The sequence below is a fragment of the Rhea pennata genome, chromosome 11 (assembly GCF_028389875.1).
Source record: "Rhea pennata isolate bPtePen1 chromosome 11, bPtePen1.pri, whole genome shotgun sequence".
Taxonomy (NCBI): Eukaryota; Metazoa; Chordata; class Aves; order Rheiformes; family Rheidae; genus Rhea; species Rhea pennata.
The window spans coordinates 5,675,181-5,700,675 of NC_084673.1; the positions used below are offsets into that span (position 1 = coordinate 5,675,181).

General features: G+C 39.6%; 1 protein-coding gene across 7 annotated transcripts in view; it reads left to right on the forward strand.

The window, feature by feature from the left end:
• Window positions 1–13,712, forward strand: part of PHF6 (PHD finger protein 6) — a 35,467-nt gene extending 21,755 nt beyond the window's left edge. For 2 of the 7 annotated variants that reach the window (XM_062584837.1, XM_062584836.1), the window contains 6 exons: window positions 6,472–6,638; window positions 6,810–6,953; window positions 7,950–8,054; window positions 8,501–8,634; window positions 9,259–9,388; window positions 9,682–12,472. In XM_062584837.1, the coding sequence (XP_062440821.1) occupies window positions 6,472–6,638; window positions 6,810–6,953; window positions 7,950–8,054; window positions 8,501–8,634; window positions 9,259–9,388 (680 nt within the window). In that variant the 3' untranslated portion in view covers window positions 9,682–12,472. Of the gene's footprint in view, window positions 1–6,471; window positions 6,639–6,809; window positions 6,954–7,949; window positions 8,055–8,500; window positions 8,635–9,258; window positions 9,389–9,681; window positions 12,473–12,590 lie in introns of those variants that run through there. The other 5 variants (XR_009959596.1, XR_009959597.1, XM_062584839.1 and 2 more) reach the window with 5 other exon arrangements.
• Window positions 13,713–25,495: the final 11,783 nt, after the last annotated feature.

Here is a 25,495-nt window from a genome sequence, read left to right on the forward strand (position 1 = left end):
ATTACATTTGGTGGCTTGGTAGTCAGCTTTTGCACTCATTCTCTATTTCAGCCAGTAGTCATTTTTTTCTAATTTATCTGTATGGCCTAGCTTTCAGGTGACATAGACTATCAAAGCGAATTTAATTTCTCCTGTTTGTTCCATTTTGTGTGTGTGTGTATAAAATTCAGACTAATTCTAATATGCTGCGTTCTCACTGACTAGAAAAAGAACAGTAAAAGTGAGGTACTCTAATGCTTTGTACTAGACTTTGGCTATTAACAAATTTGAAGATACCTGTTCAGAGGAGCAGACTGAGTTGTTGAAAGTTTGATGTCTAGATTTTTTGTCTTGCTGCTTACAAAGCTTACTCAAAATAATCTGACCTGAACTTCAAGTAATAGTTTAATTCATAGTCTAAGTAAGCCCTCTAAATTTTCATACCTAACAGGTTTTAGGAATTGGTGCTAGTACATTGAGACTACCATAGCTTTCTGTTAGTTTAATTACTATTCATTTTGGCACAATCACGTGTATTCTTTTTGAAGAGTAGAATATTGTTGAACTCAGATTTTGGAACTATTTATTGGAATTTATTCCAATGTATTGGAAATAATTGTTGAGAAAATTTAAATTTTGGTATCCTTCAGTTCCTTGCAGGTGAGGCTGCCCTGCCCTTTCTATAATTACAGTTAATTGAGCTGATCAGAAATAGTTTAATATAAGCTAAGAAAAGAATATGGCATCTTACTGTTCTGTTACATCTGTTACATACTAATATAATGAAGAATAATGAAGACAGCCATATGACTGTATCTGTTGTTAATGTTTAAAACAGATGCTTGGGAACTGTGGGGTCAGGAAAAAAAGGGTCCATAATTGTGGTTGTAGTTGTACTCAAAGCCCTAGGGAACTATTTTTCTGTAATGGAAATAAGAATGTTCCCCCTCTCAGCATTCTTTTTATCTCATTCTTCAGAGCAAATGTGAAATTTGTTCCTCTCATATTGCTCAGTAGTTTGAGTCAGGATAATATTTCTCCAGAAGACCTATTTAGAGATGCTGCAATCTCTGTCAAACCACTTACTTTTTCAAAGCTCTGTTTAAGCCAGAGATTGGCAGGAAAAACATCGAAAACACATCGGCATTGTGATTAGGCAACATCCTGATTCATCTTAGGATGCTTTAATCGGTGTTTCTTCATAGTTGTATTTTCTTTAACACTGTTCTAATCGTAGGTATGCGTAGCATTGTGTACACTAATGCAGTAAGGTGTAGAAGTTTCCGTAACATCACCATTCTGTCATTTGACTTCTGCTGGTGGATGGCTGCAAATTCTTTCTAGGCTCCAATAACTCAGATCCTTCTTGTTGTCCGTCTTCTGGAGAATGCTGCTATGAATATGGCATCCAATACAATGTTAGCACAAAAACAGTTGCTCCAGTCAGTAAGTTAGTAACCTTGTATCCAGTCCATTATAGACTAAATAGGTATTTTGAGAAAGCATCACAATGGTGTTTTCTTAAGGAAAAACACAGCTAAAGGAAAAGAAAGAAATCTAAAAGTAGTGTGGTCAGTGTTTTATACTATCTGAGGAGCTACCCTGTGGTGTTTAAATTATAATTCTGCTTCCTATCTAGGCAAGACATTATCCAAATAGTAACTTGGTCAGCTAACTGAAAAGATTTATCAGACCACTAGTCATAAGTTCTCTGATTATGTAGATAAACTAAATGTTTTGATTCTCTTTGATCTTTGCAAACAATTATTTGCTTTAAAAAGCATTTAGATTGTATGATTATGCAGGATCATTTTATTCATTTTCTATGTTGTGCACTTAACTAAAGAAATAATTCCAAGTACTTTATACTATAGGTACTATCCAGTCAAAAATAGCTTTTGTACAGGTGTCATTAGTTTGCTGAGATGTCTAGTACTTTTGAAAGCGAATTAGTAACTGGACCTAGGAGGCGATTTATTTTTTCTCTCCACTCTTACTTTTTCTATTTTAGATATATTTCATGCAACTTAGTCTTCTTTCATTTTCAAAAAGAAAAGGAAAGTCTAAAAATTACATTCAGAATTTTGATCTTTAATTTCACGTAGCTTTCTGATATAAGCTACTGTTTCATGATCTGTTTACCTGATTCTATATTTGTTTGCAACTGTTTTTATGCAAATCTGATTCTTATTATTGCTTATAAATGGATTCACATTTTCATTATTGACTACCAGAGCAGTAAGGCTTTTAGATTTTATGCCATTTCTTTTCAATTTAAAATAATTTTGTTGACACATGTAGTTTATTATTTTTCAGTCATATTTTAAGGACATCTTACTTTAACATGTTGAAGTGCTTTCTTTTTTCTTTCTTTCTCTGTTAAATTCTATTTCTAGTTTAAATTCTAGTAAGGTTGATTTTGTTGTTTTCTTTTATCTCAAATGCACTGTAAAAACTTTTAAAAATGTGTGTCTGAATGTATCTAAATATATATAGATAGATAGATTTAGATTTAGATTTATGTAATAATATGTCTAAGCTGCTTCCACATTCTACATTTTGGCTTCTTTTTGTGTATAGTCTTACTTGCAAATGTATTTTGCCAATCAGTTTTGGTTATTATCTTCCTCATACAGACTTAAGCTTCTTTGTTTCTGATTCACTTAGTCCATTGTTTAAGGTAATGCAGGAGGTAGATACAGCAAGCAATATAAGCTTTTATTTTACACATCTTCTTTTTATTTGTTGTTTCAGCACCTTTAAATCACTTCTTTGTATTATTTTGCTTTAACTTAGCTTTTGGGAAAAGGTGATTCCATATATATTTGAAGCTGATACAATAAAAAATAGGTTGTTGATGTCTAAACCTTTTCTCTGCCAAGAGTTATTTTTAAACAGCAAAAGATCTTGAGATCCTTTTCCTTGTAGTCATGATCGAAGGAGAATTTTTAGATTTCTGTCTGAACCTGGTGTTTCCCTGTTACCAGTTTATATAATATAAAATTTTGCTCATCATCTTTTTGTGGTACTTTGTACTGCTTATAGGTTTCTAAAATGCAGATGTGAGGCTTGTTGTTGTTCGTCTTTCTGCTCATCTGAATTTATTGCATCATGTTCCTAGGTGCTTTCAGAAATGTAGAATGTCTCCTCTTGATTTGCTACTCACACTTTACAAAAGTGTATTGCATATTAAGCTTGATTTTTTAGAGACAGCATTTAGGCACTTTTGAAGAAAGCTCATAAGATACCTCCTTTGAAGAGTTTAGATAAAGGTATATTGAGAATATTGTGGTGATTAAAAAAAAATGTAGTAAATGGGATATGGGATGGGACAGGTGAAGAATATTTAGGTAATGTTAGGGGATTCAGAGTATGGGTGGTATCCATGATAAATCTTCATCTGGTCAGGGAGGAGTTGAACAACTTTTTGTGTTTTCCTTAGTTCAAGCTGACATGAGAAGTTGGAAACACTCAACCATCAGATGCCAGGGAAACAGGGTAAGCTTGGCAGTGGGTTTGAGGGGAGGGATAGGGCACAAACCATAATGTATATTAAATAGTAAAGACCGCTCAAGGCAGGTGTGTTTAAAACCTGGTTACAATCTCTTTCTTCTAGTTCACAATTCTGTTAAAAAAGAGGTATTGATCTTGCAGATAGGTGTGGTAGTACAGATCCTCACATCTCAGTGGTGTTAATCTGTAGGTCCGTGTCACTAGAAGTATGAAGATCTAAATCTGCAAGGAGTTCTATTTCCTTTAATGAAAGGGTGATGTAGCATCTGGATTTCAATGAACTCTGAACTTTAATGGACGTACTGGTTTTGAGGACAGAAAAGGGGTCCTTTGAGGAAAGCTGTGTAATCTTGATGCTTTTTTTATCTTGCACTGAAACAATCTTTAAAAAATGTGGTCTATTTCCTTTTTATATCTTAAATATTCTAACAATGATAGAATTGCAATAGTACTTAAGAACTTATTCTATAAGGAGGCTGTGACATTTCTTAGGAAAAATTGGCTTTCCTGACATGTTGATTTTTTGCAATTATGATTTATTTTCAACCTTGGAAGTGTGGTTGCAGAAGGTTCAGAATTTGCCTTAGTGTTATTTAGAAAATAAGGATGGACTAAGGTGGAAAGCATTATGGTTGATGGAATTAGTGAGGAACTTTAGGGGGGGAATAAAAAAAAAAGTAAGGAACATAGGTGAATGGACCACAGTATGCTTCATTAAATATAGTAGGCAAATGCATGAAATGATTTGTGAAGGAATATTTTTTACTTCTCGCATAATGATGTTATTTAAACATTATATACCTTAATTTTATAATCGCTTTTTTTAAACTACATGAGCTGTCTATTATTCCTGTAAATGTAAAAGTAGAGACAAAGACTGGAAGATTTTTTTTTAATACATTAGTGAAAAGTTCACTTATATGATGAGAGACAGGATGAAATAGAATTACTTTATTTGAAAGACCTCAGGTTATGGTAAAATTTTTTTATGTGATCTGAGAGGTATGATAATTAAGTTAAATAATCTTGTTTGGGAAATTTAGCAAGTTTTGTTAAATAATTAGTTTAGATAGTAAACTATGAGAAGAAATTGTAAAATGTGTTGTTTCACTGGATAATCCATGTCGTCATATATTTTATTTTTTCAGAGTAAGGTAAATGATGATGCTTTTGTCATCTGATTAGGAAACAACAGTGTATATATATTGAAGCATAGTAGTGTTATGGCAGATAGACTTCTGTATTTTAGTAGAGTGTTGAGAAAATGTGTCTATGGCTGATGAGCTTGGCAGTTTAACCCAAAATAATTTGCAGATTTGTATGAATTCCTTAGCTTCTCAAATTTTTGCCTCTTTCTAACCATATGACTGGTGATGCTTTGGGGGAATTGTATTTCAGTATAACCTGTCACGATGCATTTGGATTAGTTTTTTCTTCTTCAATAATAAATATGCAAGAAGCTGTAGTTCTTTCAGGGATTACCAACAGATATGATAGACTAAGCTTAATAGGACACACTTGTATGCCAGATCCTCCAGCCTGTGGTTCAGTTATCTTCTACTAAATGTTGATAGCAGTGGAATATAGTCAAGGCTGTGATTTCACTTTTCTGCAGTTGATTCATTGTTGATCCTGAGGTTAGAATAAATGTGATTTGATTTTTATGTGATACTATAGATAATGAAAAGACAGTATATCTCAGTGAAGCAGCTTTATTCTCGAAACAAGATGCCTTGCCTGGATGTTGAGACCAAGATATCATGGTGATAAGTGCCCTACCAAGGCTGTAATAATAGAATTGTTAAATGTTTTATTGATTTATGAAGTAGATGGTCCAGACCTTCAGATTAGTATATTCATTCATTTTGGGGCTCATGTTGATGTTTATGGTTTGGATTTTGAGAAGTAATTTCTTTGGCAGTGTGCGTGCATGTTTCCTTGAACAGGTCCACTGAATTTATGGCTTTTCTTTCTTTCTTTTTTCTTAATATATCAAAAGAAGAAAAAGACTATTCGTGTGAGCAGGTGATGATAAGGAAAGTTGTTAGCAAATGAATACAGCAGAGCTGGTTGTTCAGTATTGAATATAAATTCATTGGATCATAGTGGAAACAACCTTGAGAAGTTTGCAGAGTTGGTCTGTATTAATTGCGTAGTTTTGAGTAATCGAAAGGACAGACTAGAATACTGGACTCTAGCATTATGTAGCAATTCAGCAATTGGACTGGCATTTTCAAAGGTGCTTGTCAGACCTATTTGATATATCTGTGTTAAAACTATACATGTCTATAGTCATAATGGGCTATAAATACTTTAAGCCTTTTATCTGTGATGGTGTCAATGTCAAAAAAGCATGATTTTTCATGATCTGACAGATACCTTTAGCAGTAGATGTGAAAATACACTGTCACTAAAGTGTATTCACTTTGCCTTCAAAAAGGCAAAAAGTATTTCAGTTTTAAAACTTGATGTTAATGTTATAGCCAAAATGAGTGATTTTTTTTATAAGTCAAAAGACTTTGGTAAATAAAATGAGGAGAGAGGACACGTTAAGAAACACCAGCATAACGTCAAGTGCAATTTACAGTGAGGGACTGCCCCTTAATAATAAATAAATAGAAGCTCATTTCATTTGTAGAAGACATTTTTGTTGTTGTTGCTGTTTCAGTGTAGTTTAAATGAGACTTATTTCCAGTGGAGATGAATACATGTATCTGAGGACACATTTTGGCACTGTAAGAAGTTGTAAGAAATGTTAAACCTATTGTGTTTGATTATATTGTTAAGATGCAGAATTGTGTGATATGTAAATAAAAGAAAATAATGTTTTCAGGATCTGCAGTTGCATATTTATAATAGATGGAAAAAATTACTTTTTATTTCTGAGCAAAATACAGAATTTTTTTTCTTGTCTGTTTTTTGCTTTTTTTGTGTAATTTTTTGAGAATGTTATTTGATGATGTTTTCTAACTTCTAAAGCAGATTTAGAAGAAAGTATCAATGAACATGAGTTGGAGCCTTCACCTCCCAAAGGAAAAAGGAGGGGTCGTAAGGGAAAGCCAAGAAAAACAAATTTGAAAGGGCAAACAGAAGACACTAGATCCACGTCTTCACATGGCACAGACGAAATAGAAAGCAGTTCCTATGTAAGCAGTAAATATGCTAAACTTCTTAGAAGAAAGAATTGCATATATCTTCTCTGCAATTTTATTAAAATTTACATTTGTCTGAGCCTCCAGCTGGTGGCCACAGGCTTTTAAAATTACAGCCTTATTTGTAACCCAGCAGTATATTTTAGTAAAATGTTTTTCTTTCAGAGAGACAGGTCTCCCCACAGAAGCAGCCCCAGTGATACAAAACCTAAATGTGGATTCTGTCATGCAGGTGAAGAAGAAAATGAAGCTAGAGGAAAGCTTCATATATTTAATGCCAAAAAGGCTGCAGCACACTATAAGTGCATGGTGAGTAACAGTATTTTGTTAATCAATCTATTAAGTGAATTTTCTCTGAATTGCTTTTTTTAGATTTTATTATAGTACTCTCACATGTAATTATGCGTTAATATAGTCTGTGTGCGGACGAGCTCTTTTAGTGCTGAAGTGTTGTGAAGTGAGCAACTCATTTATTTTCACTGCAGGCAACATGGATAAAAGTTGACGATGTGCTAAGAGATGGAATTAGTTCAGAGACTGTTTAGCTTATTAAAAATGCACCTTAGCATCTAAATGCATAGACAGTATTTAAAAAGGAAAGCACAAACTGAAAGAATCCACTCCAAAAATGAAATACTAATATCTTTACTCCACAGGCATTCAGACAAAATCCGTGAGGAATCAATGAACTTCATCAGTTTTCTGACCACTGGATTCAGGCCATGGCAGTCAAGTGTAGAGTAGGAAATGGAAGTTCTGAAAACACTTTGACTTTAGATGGTCACATTTAGAGAATTATTAGCTTGAAAAAATCTGCGGATTTTAATGAACTTGAGTAGATAGCACTCTTCCACATAATTAATTCTGTGGATGAAGCAGGGCTTTAAAGAACAAACTTAGTGGTTTCTGTTGTACCTCAAAATGAGTAAGTAGTCCTGGCAATCTGTGGAATATTAATATAAATGTCTTTTGATAGCGAGCCTCATTAAACAGAGCTGGTGCATACCAGCAACCTGGGAGCCTTAGAGTGTTCGTAGCCATTTTGTGTACCTGAGCTTCAGTTTTAGGACGGATATACAAGGATGCTGATGGTAGTGATAATCCTTAGTGCTCCATGATCATCTCTATGCGCTCTTTAGGGATGTTGATTTGGGCTGTGACATGAAGCTTGAATTATGCTAAAGGACGTCCTGTCTGAGATAACTGAGTACTGCACATCCCCTTCTGTTACTTCTGCACATAAAGCTTCTTGTAATCGCATGTTTGTGACCTTCTGAAACTATTTTGGACTTGCTTGTTTTACAGTTGTTCTCTTCTGGCACTGTCCAGCTAACAACGACGTCAAGGGCAGAGTTTGGTGATTTTGATATTAAAACTGTACTTCAAGAAATCAAGAGAGGAAAAAGAATGGTATGTATCGGCAGTGTGTGATTTGTTACTGGTTCTGCTAAGATAGCTATAGTTCTGCCTCCTTTCTTTTGTGAATCAAGCCTTTTCATTTGTTTCCTAACACAAAATTTAAATGTATTGTTAATTTTGGAACAGGTAGCTAGATAGGAATCATCTTAAACTTCAGGAGCAATAAAATATTTTTTTGAAATGTGACGATATGTGCAATGATGTAGCTATTTTTAATGTGATAGGCATGTAAATTCTAGTTTTTGTTCTTTAATAGATTAGTATTATATGGTGTCTGTTTTACAATACCTTTGGTTAACTTTTTATTGCAGAGATGATCTGTCAGATAAATTATTGTTCCAAAAGGGTAATCATAAACCTGGTGAACATTAAACTGACTGTTAACAGACAAAAGATTGAAAGGCTGAACAGTGCGATTCTTCTCTTTCCTCTAACAGAAATGCACACTTTGCAGCCAGCCTGGTGCTACTATTGGGTGTGAAATTAAAGCCTGCATCAAAACATACCATTACCACTGTGGAGTAGAAGACAAAGCTAAATACATTGAGAACATGTCACGAGGAATTTATAAGTAAGGACCTATGTAATTCTTGAGTCTACTCTGACGTTTTTCTGCCCAACTTGACTAGTCAAGTGTATTATATAAAAAAAATTAATACTATTCCGGTTAGAATGATGTTTTAAAATACCTGTTGACTCTGCAGAATTTGTTAACTACAAATTTCTGTAGTAGTCACAAAGTAATGTGAGAATTAAGATAAAAAATGAATCGAAGGATATTTCCCCCCTTGATTAAACCGTAATTTACACTGCTGAGACCGCACGTAATCAACATTGATTCCTCCATATGGATTAATTTTGTAGCTCATTTTTGTTCTTTTGGACATCAGAACTCTCCATTACTGCTGTCCTCTGTTAGTGACCTGGCTGCAGCTGAAGTTACTAGTGGTGGTGTGCCCACAAGAGGGCATTCTCTGAGCAATGTAGTAGCAGTTCTTGAAAACTGGAATTACCACTTTGATGTTCTGTTGTCTTTATTTTAACCTTATTTTCTTTCTCATTTTAACTGATGTTTGACTAAAACCCGCGAATAAGTTAAGAGTTACCTGTAGAACATCATAAAACTAATTGAGAAGAGAGTTTGTTTTGAAGATATTTTCAGTAAAAAGACTCACTTTTTCTTCTATTGTCTTAGACTCTATTGTAAAAACCATAGTGGAAATGATGAAAGAGATGAAGAGGATGAAGAAAGAGAAAGCAAAAGCCGTGGAAAATCAGGCTCTGACCATAATGACATTCCTCAGCAGCAGCTCAATGGAAACTAGGTATGGAAGTTTCTCCTGACAGATCTGTTACTGAGACTGAAACGCAATACACATTTAATGTAGTTTATTACAGTAAAGTATTTAAATCTAGTGTATGCAGATAAGTACTTTTTATTGGCATACTGTAGAAAAATGGGGAGGATTTATTGTTTTTTAAATCCAGCTGACTTTGTAATAGTGTAAGAAGGGAGGCCCTCATTTCTTGTTGCTAAATATAGATGTAATGTCAGAGCTGCTAAATGCTTTTCTGTATGATTTTAAATTTACTGTTGTTTTCATCATTTTTTAAACAGGTTCAAGGGACAGAGTTATAGAACTGGGAATGGCTAAGACATCATAACTACTAATTCTTTTAAATTGTTTTCTAAAATCAGAAAAGGGTTAGTAACTTTTTACTACCCAACTCTGTTAGAAATTTCATTGAACTGCCTGAAACGTTCATGTGTGTGAGCCTTCAGTAAGTGGCAGAGTTTTACATGTCAATATTATGTAGTTTGTAGTCTGCAGTGTCTGGAAAAAAAGAAACACTATATAAATGATATGTAATATGTACAGTGTCAAAAGTTAAGGCAGACATTGAAATGAAGTAAGATCTATATTTCTGGACTGAATAAAAACCTTAAGATTTGGAATGTGTAAGTTGTTTAGTGGATTCATGCAATGAGGGAAGGTCTTAGCTAGTTTAATTAACAACGTGGACAAGTTCATGGTGGCAACAAGCTGGTACTTTGTGAATTTTATATTTTCTTCATATACAAATTATGGAGGCTATACATGGGAAAACCGCTCTCTGTTTTTGCTTGCAAAGCACACAGTAGAAAAAGACTTGGTGTGCACCGAAGCACGCTTGAACATTTCAGGTTGTTCCTGTTGTGATTGCTCATTCCGCCCAGCATTGTTTGCGGGAGATTTACTTGAGCAGCTGTTGGTTCTGAGCTGTGAGCTGTAGAACTTATGCCAAAGGGCTGTAGTTCATTCTTTCCCCGATAACTCACCTTTCTGTGTCCATGATTTACCAAGAACACTTCACTAAGTGTGATAAAAAGCTTAAAAGAGAAATGTTTGGACCCTGCAATCCAATCTCTTACTTCAGAGTTACCGTGCTAACTCACTATGGAATTTAGCCACCATATCTGACATCCATACCTCAAGTGTTCTGTGTTGTGTGGAACACTTCATGTTTGTCCAGAATGCATAGAGGTCCCATATTCTGTAAGAAGAACGAGGAAACAGCCTTTGTTCTTAGATTGGTATTTATTTTTTAATTTTATGACCACTATATGAAAAACTTTGCTTATCATTTTTATTACTTGAGTGATTTTTTTTCTATCAAGTCAGCAATCATGTCATGGAATTCTACTTGCTAGAGTTTGATTATTCCCTAGCGGAACATCAATCTAGTTTATACCAAACCTAACAGATCAGTGCTCTGACTGCTTTCAAAACACCTTGGCGTTTCTAATGGCTATTAGCGCCTCAGTTGGTCTGTTAAAGCATGTTCTCAGACTTTTCTTAAATAAAACCAAAAAATAAAAAAGAGCCTAGCCCACAAGCTTGTCTGTTGCTATCGCATCACATTGTTTATTTAGGGGTTTTGACTTGTTTAACTCTGAACTCCCAACAAAACTTCTGGATTTGAAGAAAGGAAATGAGCAAAATAGTGATTTAACTATAATCTGCTACAGTTCTTCTGTGATGGGTATTGCAAAAACAGTTCATTTGTAATTTGAGTTTCTGTAGCGTTTTTTACTTGTATTTTTTTAAATTTAACGTGTGTCATTGTCTTCTTATGCATTCCCTTAATGTCTTGAGGGACTCAATTACTGTATATTAGAGTTTCTAACATTTTACTTGTTAGAATTCAATCTGTTTGCTTTCCTGGGGAATAATGCAGTTTTGGAAAGAAATATTGCTGTGTACAGATACATTCAGTTACTTCTCTAAACATGATGCCATTGATCATTTTTATTTTGTATTTGTAACTTTCAAAATTAAAAGTGTGACTTGAATTGCAAAGACAGATCGATTATTGAAATTGTCTATCAAGGTGTTTATTTCTTCTAGAATATGAACATTTTTCAGCCACTCAGAACAGTTTTAGAATGCAAAATAACATCTTTCAATGTTGAAATTGCTTATAGGTTTTGTGCCTCAGACATGGCTCTCCCATGGAATAAAGGCACTTTGCAGCTACTGTATTTTTAACTAAGATTGGATGACAAATACATGGGGTAGAACTGCCAGCATACTAATTGTATTTGAGACTGAGTGCTAAATCATATTGTCAGTTGCTTAATCTGTTATTCAGTCTGATTCATCTGATGTAAAATAATGTATGCCATTCCATGCCACTGAGAACCAGAACAGTACTTTACCTTTGGGTAGCGGAAGACTAAATGGCTGGTTTACCTGTTACCTCTTTGTGCTGATACAGCCTGACTAAACTGTCATTAATTACTGGGAACTGAAAGTCAAAAGCAAAAGTCTTTGTTTTGAGCCTCAAATTTGTCATAACTGACTTCAACCTGTCATGTATGCTGGGTAAAAGTGCCTTAAAATGTAAAAAATGTATTTATATGTTCCCAAGTAGCATCACCTGCTGGGGAGTAATTCTGTTGTGGTGTTAATATTTAGAAGAAATGTACCTCAGCAGTGTATTTACTGTACATCTCTTATGTCCTTAATTGTAGTTTTAAAAAGCATGACAATGTATGATAGGTATACAATATCTACATCTTTTTTTTAAAGACAAAATACTGCCATTGCTGTCTTTTTATGCATATTTTAGCTTGGATTTTCAGATTGTCTGGGTGTTTTGGGGGGTTTATTTGTTTTATTTTTCTTTTTTTAAAGCAATGTAATTTTTGCAAGAATATATTGAAGGTTATTCTGGAGCATCCACTGCCTTCCCAGAAATGTTAGAAGTAATGAAAGTGCTCTATAGGTGATATAGGAATGTTTAAATTAGCTAGTTAAATTAATAAAGTCTATTTGTTCCTGGGATTTTTTTTTTAATAGACACCTTCTGCTTTCATCTCACAATCAGAAAACTTTCTTGATTTTAAGAGAACTTGTCATATGAAACTGACTTTTTTTTTCTTTTTTTCTTTTTTTTCTTTTTTTTTTTTTCTTTTCTTTTTTTTCTCTCTTTTTTTTTTTTTGGCCTACGGGCTTTTTTTTCCCCCCTCTCCTCTCTCACAAGAGTAGTATGTCCTGTTTAAAGATTCCTGGAACCCTCTGATAATGGAGGTCTCTCCCCAACTCACTGTTCACTATATTACCAAGAAACGACTGTACCAAGGAAGGACAGGCATCAGAATGGTATTGTTCAAATTACATGAGGGTCCAACTGGTGTCATGCCAGATTTCAAAGTGTGATCAAACACGTAAGCAGTAAGCTGTGCTATCACTCTGTTTTGCTGAAGAGTAAAAGGTGCAGTTCAGTACCACCATCTGTGCTGCTAGCTAGATGGATGAAATAAATCAGGTGTCCAAAAGGTCTACTCATTCAGCAGGTGTTGATCCACAGGAGCTTCTGTAATAAGGTTTTGATAGGAGTTACACCAGCTTAACTCCTGGAGGGCAGCAATAAGTCCATCACTTACACTCCACAAAGTCTGATCTTCAGATACAAAGAGACATGCTGATACAGGAAAGTATGATTATACTGAATCTGGCCCTGAATTTCTGCTATTAGTAGACAAGAAATCTAATATAGAGAAATAGAGCTTGCTGCTTATTGCTGCCTGTATGAAGAATAACTTCATGTTAAACCAGATGGAGTGACATCTCTTTGAAATATCAAACTTATCTGGCAGGTGATAATCAGTGCATTCCAAAAAATATTATGCTGAATCAGATTGACAATAAAATTAATCCTCATTAGATAAAACTAATCTTGAAAAAGAGTTGAAAGTACATCATAGCAAACAGTAATTCTTCTTCCATGTCACCAGAAACAGAACTGTATTAGTGATGGAGGTTAAAAAAATGAACACAGCTCTTAATTTATATATACTTGTTGAAGCAGTTTATATATATGCATATGTATGCACATTCATTAGTCAGCAGTGACATCTCAACCCTTAAAGGATCCTGGAGAACTGTAGCTTGTCAAAAAGCACTCAGGCTAACATCTGCAGCTTTTGCTCTAGCATACATTTACATTAGATGTAAAGACAAGGAATGTATAAAACAGGGTAAATGCATTCCTATCTACAATGTTATGTATATTTTGTTCCTGTTATATTGGCTTTACTTCCAAAGTTGTAGTTTGCAGTATTAGTTTCTTTTTATTGGTATCCTTGCATATATATATATTCAATAAATGAGTTATGAATTTCATATTTGCATATCTGTTCTTTTTCTGAAAGTATAACTTTAAAGCTGACATTTTAATGTGTAAATGTAGATTATGCTATTGAGTTAACAGGTCCATGAAAACTTTGCCAGGAGAGAAGTGAAGATGCATATTTACAGTATGCCAGTTACTTGGTGGTAACTGTGTATTTGTGTATGCTCCTCTGCTCTGTTTAAGGGGTAAGCTGCTCTGCATTTACCACTAGTTAATAATACGAGGTGGCCAAACCTGAAAAGTCATATTCTCACCTTTCAAGGATTTGTTAAAGCCCTCTACCATATGAATTAATTTAGATTAAGATGACCAAGGGGCATGCGGAGTGTAATGTAGTTACAGTGCAGAAGAGCAGATAGACCTAGGCTGCACATTAGAACCACATAATGTAGTATAAGAGATTAACAAAACAGAAGGTCACTTGTAAAATGGTGGGATTTGTCTAAGCATATAACTATCTAGAGTGGCAGAGAGGTATCTCTCAGTGTTTTTTAAGAGTCAAGAAATGTGATGGTCAAAGTCCATAGGAGGAGGGGAGCTATCAATGTTATTGATGAAGATTTCTTTTGAAAATAACTATATGCTGTTAATGTCACAACCTTAAACAAGGAATCAGTTTAATGAGGGTAGTAAGTATTGACAGTGACCTGCAAAGTCATACTCCCAGTCAGCGTAGACTGACTTGTTAGGAAAAATTATCATGCATCATCCTCAAATAAGAGGTGCCAAATAATTAGCTCCTTTTCATGAAGTGTGATTATTGATACTATGATTCTACATCCACCTTTGCAAAAGTTCACTGATGAGATTAGTTTAGGTCTTTTATTTTCAAAGTCAATGTTGGGAGCAGTTCTACCACATGGTCTTTGGTGCCATGGAAGTATTTACTGGATACATGTTTAATTCATTTGCTGTATACTTTTTTTTTTTAATGTAGTCAACTGGGATCTCTGAAGGAAGTACGGGATATTGTTGAGGAGCCTTCTCTGTTTGGGGGATATAATAGCAAGTCACTGAAATCTTGAAAGAATGGAGGAAGCTCTCATAGGAGGAAAGGACTTTCTTTTTCCTTGTATCGTGGGATATTAATGTAGAGTAGCAAGTACTTCCAGGATACTTATGTCCCCACTTACATGAGCTCTACTTATTCTACTGTATGTAAGAGATTCATAGTGTAGTCAAAACAGTTATCTTCATGCCTAGATTAGATACCCCATATGATAAATTACCTGCAGGCATTAAAGACAAAGGGATGGGGATGTGGTAAACTCTGCAAAGGCCCAGTGCTCAGCTTTCCACTCTTCTGTTCAGAACTCTGCGCCAATAAGTTGAACTGGAAAAATAGTGGGACAGAAAAACTATCTGAGAGACTTTGGAAGAAGGGAGGAAAAAAATCGTGTCAAACCATGTCGATCCTTCTATGAGATAGCAAGCTTTTTGAGCAGTAGATTTGACTAGGTGACTGACTATCCATAAGAAGGTATAGGAATGTGGTCTAGCTGACATCAATTTAAAGGTAAGTGTGAAAACTGGTTTAGAAAACCCCATTTTGAATAATTACAGATTATTCATAGACTGGAAGGATGTATTCAATGGGATTCTCTAGGGATCTGCTGTAGTCTGATGCTGTTTGGTATTTTCATTAACAACTTTGAACAGGATATGCTGGTTAAATTGTAAGGAGCACCAGACTTGAGATAACGCAGAGTAGAGAATAGAATAACAATTCAAAATGATCTCAATAAGTTCAGAAAAACTCTAGAATGTGATTCAATAAATCCAACAGAATTTGATAAATGCAGATTTGTGCACTTCAACAGAAGCAATCATCAGCTGAACAAATACAGGACAGGCTGTTAAGGTAGTGGTGGTACAGAGAAGTACTCTTGGGATTATAGCCAATCACCAGGTGATCAGGTAAACAGCATCATGTTATTGGAAAAAAAAATTGTGGAAGAGGAATATGGTCTACAAGATACATGGCATGATCCATTTCCTCATGTGATAGAAGAAAGCCTTTCTTGGAACATGCTATCCAGCTGCAGGCACTGTTCTTCATGGCAATTGTGCAGCACCTGGACTGGAGATAGTCCAGAGAAAATCAACAAGAAGGGTGAAAGGGTGAAGGAATGGGCTTGTTTCAAGGAGGCAGGAAAGATGTTTTTAAAGCTGTAAGAGGTAGCTGCAGGGATGAATGAAATAGTTTTCCTCACCACCTGTGACAGGACAAGAAAAATAGATTTTAATCACACTAGGAGAAATTTAGCGTGGACATCAGAATGGAGTGTTTGGCCTTGGCAGTAGGAAGAGTTGAGCTCTAGAGTATGTTGCCTGGGGAGGTTGTGGGAGATTTTAAAGGAAAAGTTAGCTGGCATTTGTTTGGGCTGTTGTGGATACAGGCTGGAGGTGCGGGGAGTAGCGCTAACTGAAATGTCTCCAAGCTCTTTTGTATTTTCTGGTACAAAACACTGCACTGGCAGAGCTCCTGAGCTTGACCTCAGGGCTCACAGCCATGTGTTTCCTTTTTCAGCTTTTTACTCAAAATAGCACTTGCGACAGTGATGACATCTACAGGAGATTGACGTGCTCTTGTGGAGTGGCGCACATCTGCATGGTTATTACAAACTTACTGTTTGTAAGTGCTATCCAGTGCGGCACTCTCTGCTCTTCTCTTTCAAATGTTTTAGGAGTATTTCAGCACTCAGGTTCTTGAGTGACTTTATACCATACCTTGAAAGTATATTTCTATTGTATATAATTACATGGAGTGCAACAGTACTTCATACAATTATATGTAGACATGCAATTCATATGCATAATTCCTTACTGTGTGTTAACTGAGTACATGCATGCAGTGGGGTGAGCAGGGTTTGGAGTGACTGATCATTTAATCTTTATAGAATTATCGTGGCAGCAATCTTAAACCTTTATCTGACTTTTTGCCAGAGATGGTCTCTGACTTAGTTTAAACCAAGTTCTTTATTTACTTCTATTTTGCCTGAAACATCATTCCAACTGAGAAGAGGCCAACCAGAGCCAGTGCTGTCCTGCTTCTTCTACTCTGGGTGGACGTGCAGGATGCTTGCACATCTGCAATACCCGTTTTCACACTGGTGGTTAAAAAAAAAAAAAAAAAAAAAAAGCATATTCCTGTGCAAAGGCTCCATCCAGCCCCGGGAGCTTGCCAGTGGAGGGCATTGCAGAGGCCTGGGGCAGGGGAAGGAAGAAAGTCTTTCCTTAGCCATATGCTAAAAATAGGCTGATACTGCGCAAACAGCTTTTCTGTGAACTTCCTTCTGGCGTGCTGCCATGCAGCTGCCTTATAGCTTTAAGCCCAGATACCTCTCCAAAACAAGTCACTTAAGTTAAACACAGGCAGCAATGCTTTTAATCTTACTACTGCCTGCTGTGTTGTAGCAGTTTTGGCTTCCTCCAGAGTGCAGGTAGCTTACTCAAGATTTAAGTTCAATTTTTTTGACTTAAAGCATAGTAAAGACTGGCTCGGGGAGTCTCTTAAATTTGCAGAGTTCAAAGCGGGGAGAAGGCCTTTAATCTAAAGCAGAAACACCCGTGTGACATGTCCAAAAAGTGCTTTCCTACTGAGCAAAGACTGCAGTTGCTGGGTTGCAAAAAGGAATTTTAAATTCTCCAAATTACTGTTAACTAAACATCCTTAAATCCTGATGTGACAATATGAAATTGGAAAGTCAGCACCTGAAAGCGACTAGCTTAAAGAGGATACACCTTGCCACACGAGGCTTGGTGGGTGGACTGAGTGGTGGAAGGGGTTCATTCAGGTTTTGAAGCCTGTAAGTGAGTTGGTTTTGCCCTATTTTCTGGTGATTTTTATCTACTTAATAGTACCAACATTTTGCTGTAAAATAAATAACATCAGATTCTTCATTGTATTTTGATTCAAAGGACCGATGTTTCAGTTTAAATATCAAGCTTCCTTATTCTTTGTTTCAAAAGTTGGTTAATTTAGACATAAAAGCTTCATGTTTTTCCTTTATCCCCATTTCTCATTTGTAGTAAGAATATTCTCCAAGATAGTAATTAAATCTCCAGGTCATTTTCAGCTACATCACAGGAAACACTGAAAACATAATAACTTTGCATAGATGGGTTTTTGCTTGCAATCTTTAATTGTCTAATATTCAGCTTTTATTTGAAACCTTTGTATCCAATTACCTGATCTATGTGGCAATTAAACAGAAGATCAATGTAATTATTCTTTACATTCTTTTTAAACTTTCATCAATAACAGGACTGTACTGCTAGCCTGGAAGTTTGTAATTTAAGATAACTTGGCAGTGGTTCAGAGCCAGGAGCTCTAGTCTGTCTCACTTCCCCTTGGCAAAGCTGTTCTGATACTGCGGGACAATATTTACACTAGAAGGGGACTGAGTTTTAGAAAACTTCTTCTGACTCTGAGCAAACCAAGCAACTTGAGACTTAGATAAACCTTGGTGAATTTAAAAACTGTTGCTGGTATCACTCTGCAAAACTTGTACTAGCCCATCAGATACCACAGATTTACAATTCGAGGTGTGGATGTCAGTTAATGGATAAAACTAAGAGCAGATTTGGCAAAAATGTTAAGCAAAATTCTGCTACTGTCAGCTCTGTTGGGTACTTTATGGTATCTTATGTTTTGGCAGTTGCAAGTGCTCCATTCTGCAAATTAATGGAATATACTGTTTGCTGTCTGGAGCCAGATAGAAGCATGCTCTTTGAGGTTTTTCTTTGGAAGAAAGTTCAGATGAGGTCCTGTTTCTCTGTCCCAGAAGAAAGTTCATTTCTCCCTTTGCTGTAGGCCTGACAGTTCCTCTATAGAGCAGTTCTCCCCCTTTCCATCCCTGTCTTACGGATTTGAGAAGACTGATTTCTGTCAGGTCTGGTGGGGTTCTGGGTGGCTGATAGTGCATAGGAATCCTAGCCCCCAGTCTGAACTTGTTTGTCTTGGGATCCTATAAACTCACGTATTTCCACACCTAAGTGCAAACGGAGTTCTGCAAGCGCTCTTCCACAGAAGTATCCGACTCTGTCCTCACCAGGTTTCTCATTCACAGCCTTGTACCATTAACTGAAGTCCAGATTCAGGATCTGGTGTTATTCCTAGAACAGCGTCTTAATATTTGAGGAGCGGAACTACTATTTTGCCAGCTCATGCCGTACAACTCAGAGGTCTTGCCAAGGGGAGGGAAGTCCTGAAGTGCCATTCTCTCCTGGCCTGGAGCATGCTTCCCAGCTCAGCTTCCCTTGTAATCTGCCTGGAGAAGATTTCTGAGATGCTTGAACAGTTGCCACGATCCACATGGGAGGCAGGGGCCTTGGCATGTGAGCTCTGCCACCTGATGCCTAGTCCGTACTGAGACACTGCCAGCTGGATCTGCAAGCTTCAGCAAATACGGCCTCCTATCAGCAACTTATCTGATGGGAGCGCTGCCCTGTGGTCTCTCACGGGTTGTCTTCCTCATTTTGCCTTCCCTGCTGCTGAAGCAGCCTTGCCACCTCCTCTCTGTCTTCCCTCTGGTTCCAGTTCTTACACTTCAACCAGTCTAAACAGCCCCCATGTCTGGCTCACCTGTAGCTGTTTGGATGCCTCTTCTGAGACGTACGACCTCTACAGCCATTTAGAAATGCTTCCCGGGTTTTGCAGGCAGGTGCTGTGCTCAGGTGCCTGGTGAAAGCAGATTAACTTGTTCATTCCTCAGAAAGCAACTCCGAGCATGGGAGGGACACGGCATCTCGCCCGCACTCCCCCTCCGCAGCCAGCAAGAGCTCCTGACAGTGCCAGCTGCCTGTGTTTGGAGCCGTCCATCCTTGCCCTCTGACTTCACCTGAAGGTACAGTACAAAAAAGGCTCTAGTGTTGATACTCTGGGCTGAAGTATTACTAAACCAGAGAGCAAGGCCCTTGGATGGGACTAGAGAGGAGTTCCATGCTGCTGTCAGCTTTGCACTGCAGGGCAGCTTCCTTTGCCACTTAATTCCCAGGTGATTTTAAGATGCACAAGCAGAAACCTGGGATGAAGTGCTGCTGCAGGGTTCCCTTGGTTTCTTGCCAGTTCACTTTCATCTAAACATTGGCTGAAAAAATAGGGAATGCAGTTAACCAAACTGGTGGCTAAAATAAGCTTGGCTTTAGAGCACTCGCTGCGCACAGTCTGTCTCCCCGTCATGCCTGCGCAGCTGTAGCAGGTCGCTGCAGATGCATGATGCACTGTGGACCGTGGTCCTCCGCTGCGCTCTCAAAGGCTACTGCTGCACTGTTGAACTTAGAACAGAGATAAGCCCCCAGAGTAACGTGGTTCCATCAGTCACATTAATTTTGGTGGGATTTGCAGTGAAACGTGTTACACAGAGAAACATCTGTGTCCCCCAGGTTTCTGGAAGGGGCTCCATCAATACAAATGTTGCTGAATGACCAAGAAGAAGAGTTTGGCCTGTTACCACTTTGCTTTTGCAAGGGATTGCGGGGGACAGCAGGCTCTCTGTGCTTTGGTGTGAAATAAGCTGGGTGCAGTAAAAGGAGATGGGTGGGAGGAGTGCAAGGAGCTGTCTGTATGTGCAGGGTTGTGCGTGCCACGCGGCAGCATCTCTGGTAAGTGCTGGTGGTTCCTCTCACGTGGCAGCAGGGACCCTGCACAGCCCGTAGTGAACCATTAGCACCCTGCCAGCTCCGAAGGCTCAGCGGCAGCAGGCACAGAGCTAATTTCATGTTAAAACAAACTTCTGTTTTTTCACCTTTTGCTGTGAGAAGTCAGTGCTCCAGCAGGGCACATCATTCCGTGACTCACACCGACCTCAAAACCTAGCTATTTAGAATAAAATTATGTCTGCAAGTTACATTGCTCAGGCATCAACCTTTGTGTCAGGGCAGGCTCAGGCAAAAGCTGTATCCGTTGGGCAAGCCTCTAGATTAGAGGTGTGCCTTTCTCCCTGTCCGTGCTGCTTCTCGCACCCTTTGCTGCCTGGAAAGCTCCCGAAGAGCAGGAGGAAAAAGAGCCGGGAGTGCAGTGGCCGGGAGGACGTGCACACCACGCGTGCTCAGCCACAGCAGCGGGGCTTGGGCTCTGCTGGTTTGGGGCTCCGTGACGTGGGGAATCAGGATGGGGTTGTGCCCTTGCCCTGATGGTGCTGAGCCCGTGCCAACCACTCTGCAAACACCACGCCGCTTCAGGGAAGGAATCTGCCCCTGCTTGTTTTCTGCCTTTTAAAGATGATCTCTGTTTAGACTTCTGCAGGCCCCTAGGCTAGCTGGACCTGGGCAGCATGCTAGCACTGAGTAAATCCCAGCCAGCAGGACCTTCCCGCATCCTTTAGGGGTGCGTGGTGCCTAGCGCCAGCCCCTGCACTGCGCAGCAGTGGACACAGCCGCGTGTCCGCTCCCGCGTGTCCTCAGCACGGAGCTGGGCCCACGAGGGGGTTCTCAACGGAGGAATATGTTCGTAAAGGAAAGCTGGTAAATGCTCTAAATACCAAACTGAAGTCTGGTGTTCTCTGTGGCAATCCAGACTGGGGATTGATTGAATGAGGATGATCCAAGTCTGTGATAAACCAACACCGAGTATGTGGTAGTAATTTTGTAATTATGGTGTCAGTGACAATTCTTGCGCTACTGAATAAGGAACAAAATCTCTAATTCCTCTGAAAGCTTCTCCTAGGTTTGAAAGCATTTTTTCTGAGAAATTTTGCAGAGCCAAAGATGTAGATGAAAAAGGAAGGTATCTACAGCTCCAGAGAAAGAGTGAATAGGGTCAGAATTTTTGCTTATTTTTATTTTGATAAGTAAATTGTAGTTTATTAGCTGAGCAGGGAGAATAATCTTGGCAGACTGAGCCAGGAAGTCTTAGACTTAAAATAAGTAGGTAGATACCTGCCACTTTCCAAAATCCATGAAAACTGCAACCACTGAGAGAGACTTTGATGACTAACTTCTGCAAAAGTCAACAAGACTGAGTACAGGAATAATATTATTTAAAAGTTATTATGCAACAAACAACATATAGTCCCTGTTTCTTAGGAAGGGTGTATCTCTTTTAAATGTTGTTTTGGTACAGCTAGTTTCCTCTCCCATTTGAAGCATTAGGCTAGAAAAATAATTTTGAACCATTTAAATTACAAGTCAAACTGGAGAGATTTTGTCTGTAGCCACGATGAAGACAGAACACATGCACACTAAATTCATATTTTGGTGAGCACTCTATACATCATTTAATGAGCTTTTCCCTTCTCATTTTCTTCTTGATTAAAAGTGGTGGTCCATATCTCAGGATGGGTTTAATATGCCTCAAAATCTCTATTTTTCATCATTCTCTCCTGCACAAACTAATTTCTGGTCAAAAGTCCTGCCGGTCTCAGTCATTAATCCACAAAAAAATCATCGTGTACTTTGCTTCTTTAGAAGACTTGTATTCTGAGAAACAATTTCTGCTAACTCCCTGTAAGTCACCCAGTAGCAATGGCAAAGCTTGGAGGAAAAAAGGGGGGAAGGAAGGGGATGCCGATGGATAGGCCTGAGTGACCTGAGATCTGACCCAGAGTACACTATTTCAAGTGCAAGTGCTTCCAAACAACAAAGACTCAGATACCATCTCCAGGTACCCCATCACTGGGGGAACATGGTTACCAAGCAAGGTTTTTTAAAGTCGGTTAATAAAGTTACATACAGCCGGCACTCACACACACCATGGTTTGCTGATGAGATATTCCTGACAGCAACAGAGGATAAAATAATTATGCAATTAAGACTGCCCAGAGACAAAACATATTTATTAAATTTGCTTGCCTTCAAAAGCTGCACGTCCCAGGGAAATCAGATGTTGGCTCTCTAACCTTACACCTCACCTAGCCAGACAATTCACAGCCTTCAGGTACTCCCGGATAACCTGCCTTCACCCTGTGCTGGAAACCGCAGCGGCTCCCATACCAACAAGAACAAAACTGATCATCTAGTAAATCTGTTGATGAAACCAGCTAACCAACTTCCTGTAATATCAGCAAATATTTCTGCTTTTGTAAATCTGTTCTTCCCTCTGTAATGGGGTGCCAGCAGGACCAGGAATGCTTTGGATCTAGAAACGCGCTGGTTGGCAGGAAGAACAAAGAAATTGCTCATCCAGAAGGGCAAGAGAGGACTAATGCTTTTGTTCACTCAGGAGAAATCACACAGCACTCCTGCCAACAACTTTTGCATGCAATCAGGAAGATGCCTTGGATGTTACTTTTCATGGCAGATGTTAATATCGGCTTCTAATGAGAAACGTCTTCAGTGACTAAAATAAAAGCAAATCCTGAGACACTTGTGTGGTTGATGAATAGTCACTTTACAGATTCTGCCCACTGTCCAATAATGTCAGGCCCTCCATGAACTTGACAGGACAGCTGCTGTTTTTCCGAACCTTTTGGAAATATGCCAGCCATGACATGTCTCTGATATTAGTTAGCTGCAGGGTGTATTTTATTCTGCTGCTCTAGGCAATTTGATAAAGGCTCGATCCTTCCTCTCCAGAGCTACCTACCCAAACTGTAGCTGAACACCTAGCTGCATTTGCTAGGGCTCAAGCCTATTTGCTAGTTAAGGTTTGCTTAAATTGGTTGTTTCATACAAAGGAACAATTAGATTGAGTTCATCATGTTTTCTGAGCTGATAATAGTAATGTTAGATGTGTAATGAGAGTGCTTGGCACGAAGAAACATTGCCACAGCTCTTTATGAATAAAATCATTTTTAAGAATTATTTTCCTTTTCTTAACATGAGGTATTTATGCAGCAAATAGAAAACTTGGTGTCCACCTTTCAGAGAAACAAGGGGAGAAGTCTTCAACCTGATATTTTTTTTTAAACAGAAGAAAACATGATTTTGCATTTGCACTGTCCTTAATTCCAGACCTAATGAAGAAGCTGGCACTGGATTTTTCCATTTGAGCTATACAGGCATTTCCATACTTTCTTATTACTTCACTTGAAAACCAAATTTTCTATTCAGACAAGATGTAGCCAGCATCTAGAGGCACAGTTCAGTCTCATCATCAAATGGAGATGCACTTAAGAAAACTTGTCTCTCCACTCCATGTTGGGGGTGCAGGGATCCCTTTTCACTTTGCCGAGCAAAGTGTAGGGTACGCTGTCAGTAATAAACACTGGGGTGTTGCCTTCCTCACTGCTACACTCTTCTGTAGGACAGTGGGCTGCTGCTGAGCTTTCCCACGGCAAAGCCGGTGGTAAAATGCCACGGTGGTGGGCACAGACCAGAAAAGCAGAGGAAGGAGCAGGGCCTGGGCTGCCTCAAAAGGAAGTGCCACCCATCTCACTGCTTAGTGGAAAGACACAATCATTATGGATTAATGTGTATGTTTTAAGCATATCAATTCCCTGCTCTGTCACATGCGGGGAGGAGGTGCACAGGTCCCTTGCACTGCTTCAGAGCGATAGTTGGTGTATCCCTCCTGTATCCTGCTGCTGCCTGTGACCACACTAATGCTGCAAAGGAAAGTGGAGGAGAAACATTCCACAATATATCCAGCCAATTGTGCACCTGGAGACCTGACCCTGAAGACGACCCAATGAAGCCCTAAAGCATGAGATTTGATACTCATAATTGTCCTAGCACAAAGCTGCGAGTGTTGTTAGTATGCTGAGGTCAAGGCAGGCAACCCTGCCCTCCCTGAGGCTTTTGAAGGTTTCCACAGCTGGAGGGCCACTGAGCCCAGGCTGGCTCCACCACCAGCTGCGTGAGCCCATACACCAGTATCAGCCTCTGGTTTCCCCGTCCCTGTGTGTATGCAGAGCGGGCGTGAAGCCTCCCTCCATCACCAGCCCCTAAGACCAGCGGGGAGCTGTGGGACGTTACCTACCAGCCGTAGGGTACGTGCACCCTGGGCGCTGCCATCCAGCGCTGGCTTTCTCACTGCCGGTGCTCCCAGAGGGGAGATGTGCACCCCCATCGCAGCCGCCTGCGCGTCCCGAACCCGAGTGCCCAGCTGCGTTAGCGTGATGAGAAAACCCTGTGATAAAATCACAGGGCAAAGCCAGTGATGAAATGTTGTTAGTGCGATGAGAGAAAGCCAAAACAGACGCAGGAAGAGCATCTCCCAGCCCCGCCGTGCGGAGGGAAGCAGTCGCACGCTCTGATCCCCCTGGGGACAGGAGTGACGTTCCCCGAGCGCGCGGGGGACGGACGGAGCTCCCCAGGGAAGACACGGAGCTCCCCAGGGAAGACACGGAGCTCCCCAGGGAAGACACGGCACCAGTGTGCTGGGGAGCTGGGGACGGGGACGCGCGCATCCGTCAGCGCTGAAGACCGGGGGCACACGCACGGGATGGGGGGCAGCCCGGGGGACACCCACACGCGCGCTGGGACCCGCACCGCCCCGGTGACGACACGGGATGCGGGACGGGGACGAGGATGGCTTGAAGGAGGAGAAGGGACCCACGCCGCGCCGCGGGCGGCCCCGGCGAGGGGAAGGGACCCGCTAGGCCGGGGGGACCTGTCCCGCCGGGGCTGAGGGCGGCTCCCCTCCGGCGCAGCCAGCCCTCGCCCCCCGGGGAGGCGTGTGTCGGCGGGGCCGCCCGTCCCCGTCCCCATCCTCGCCCCGAGGCCGGGCCGGGCCGGGCGCCGCGCAGGCCGCGCGCTGCCGGCGGCGCGGCCATGTTGAGGGCGGGGAGCGCGGAGGGCGCGGAGGCGGCGCCGGGGCCGCTGCGGGGCGCGGCGCCTCCCTGCTGCCCGCCGCCGCCGCCGCCGCTCCT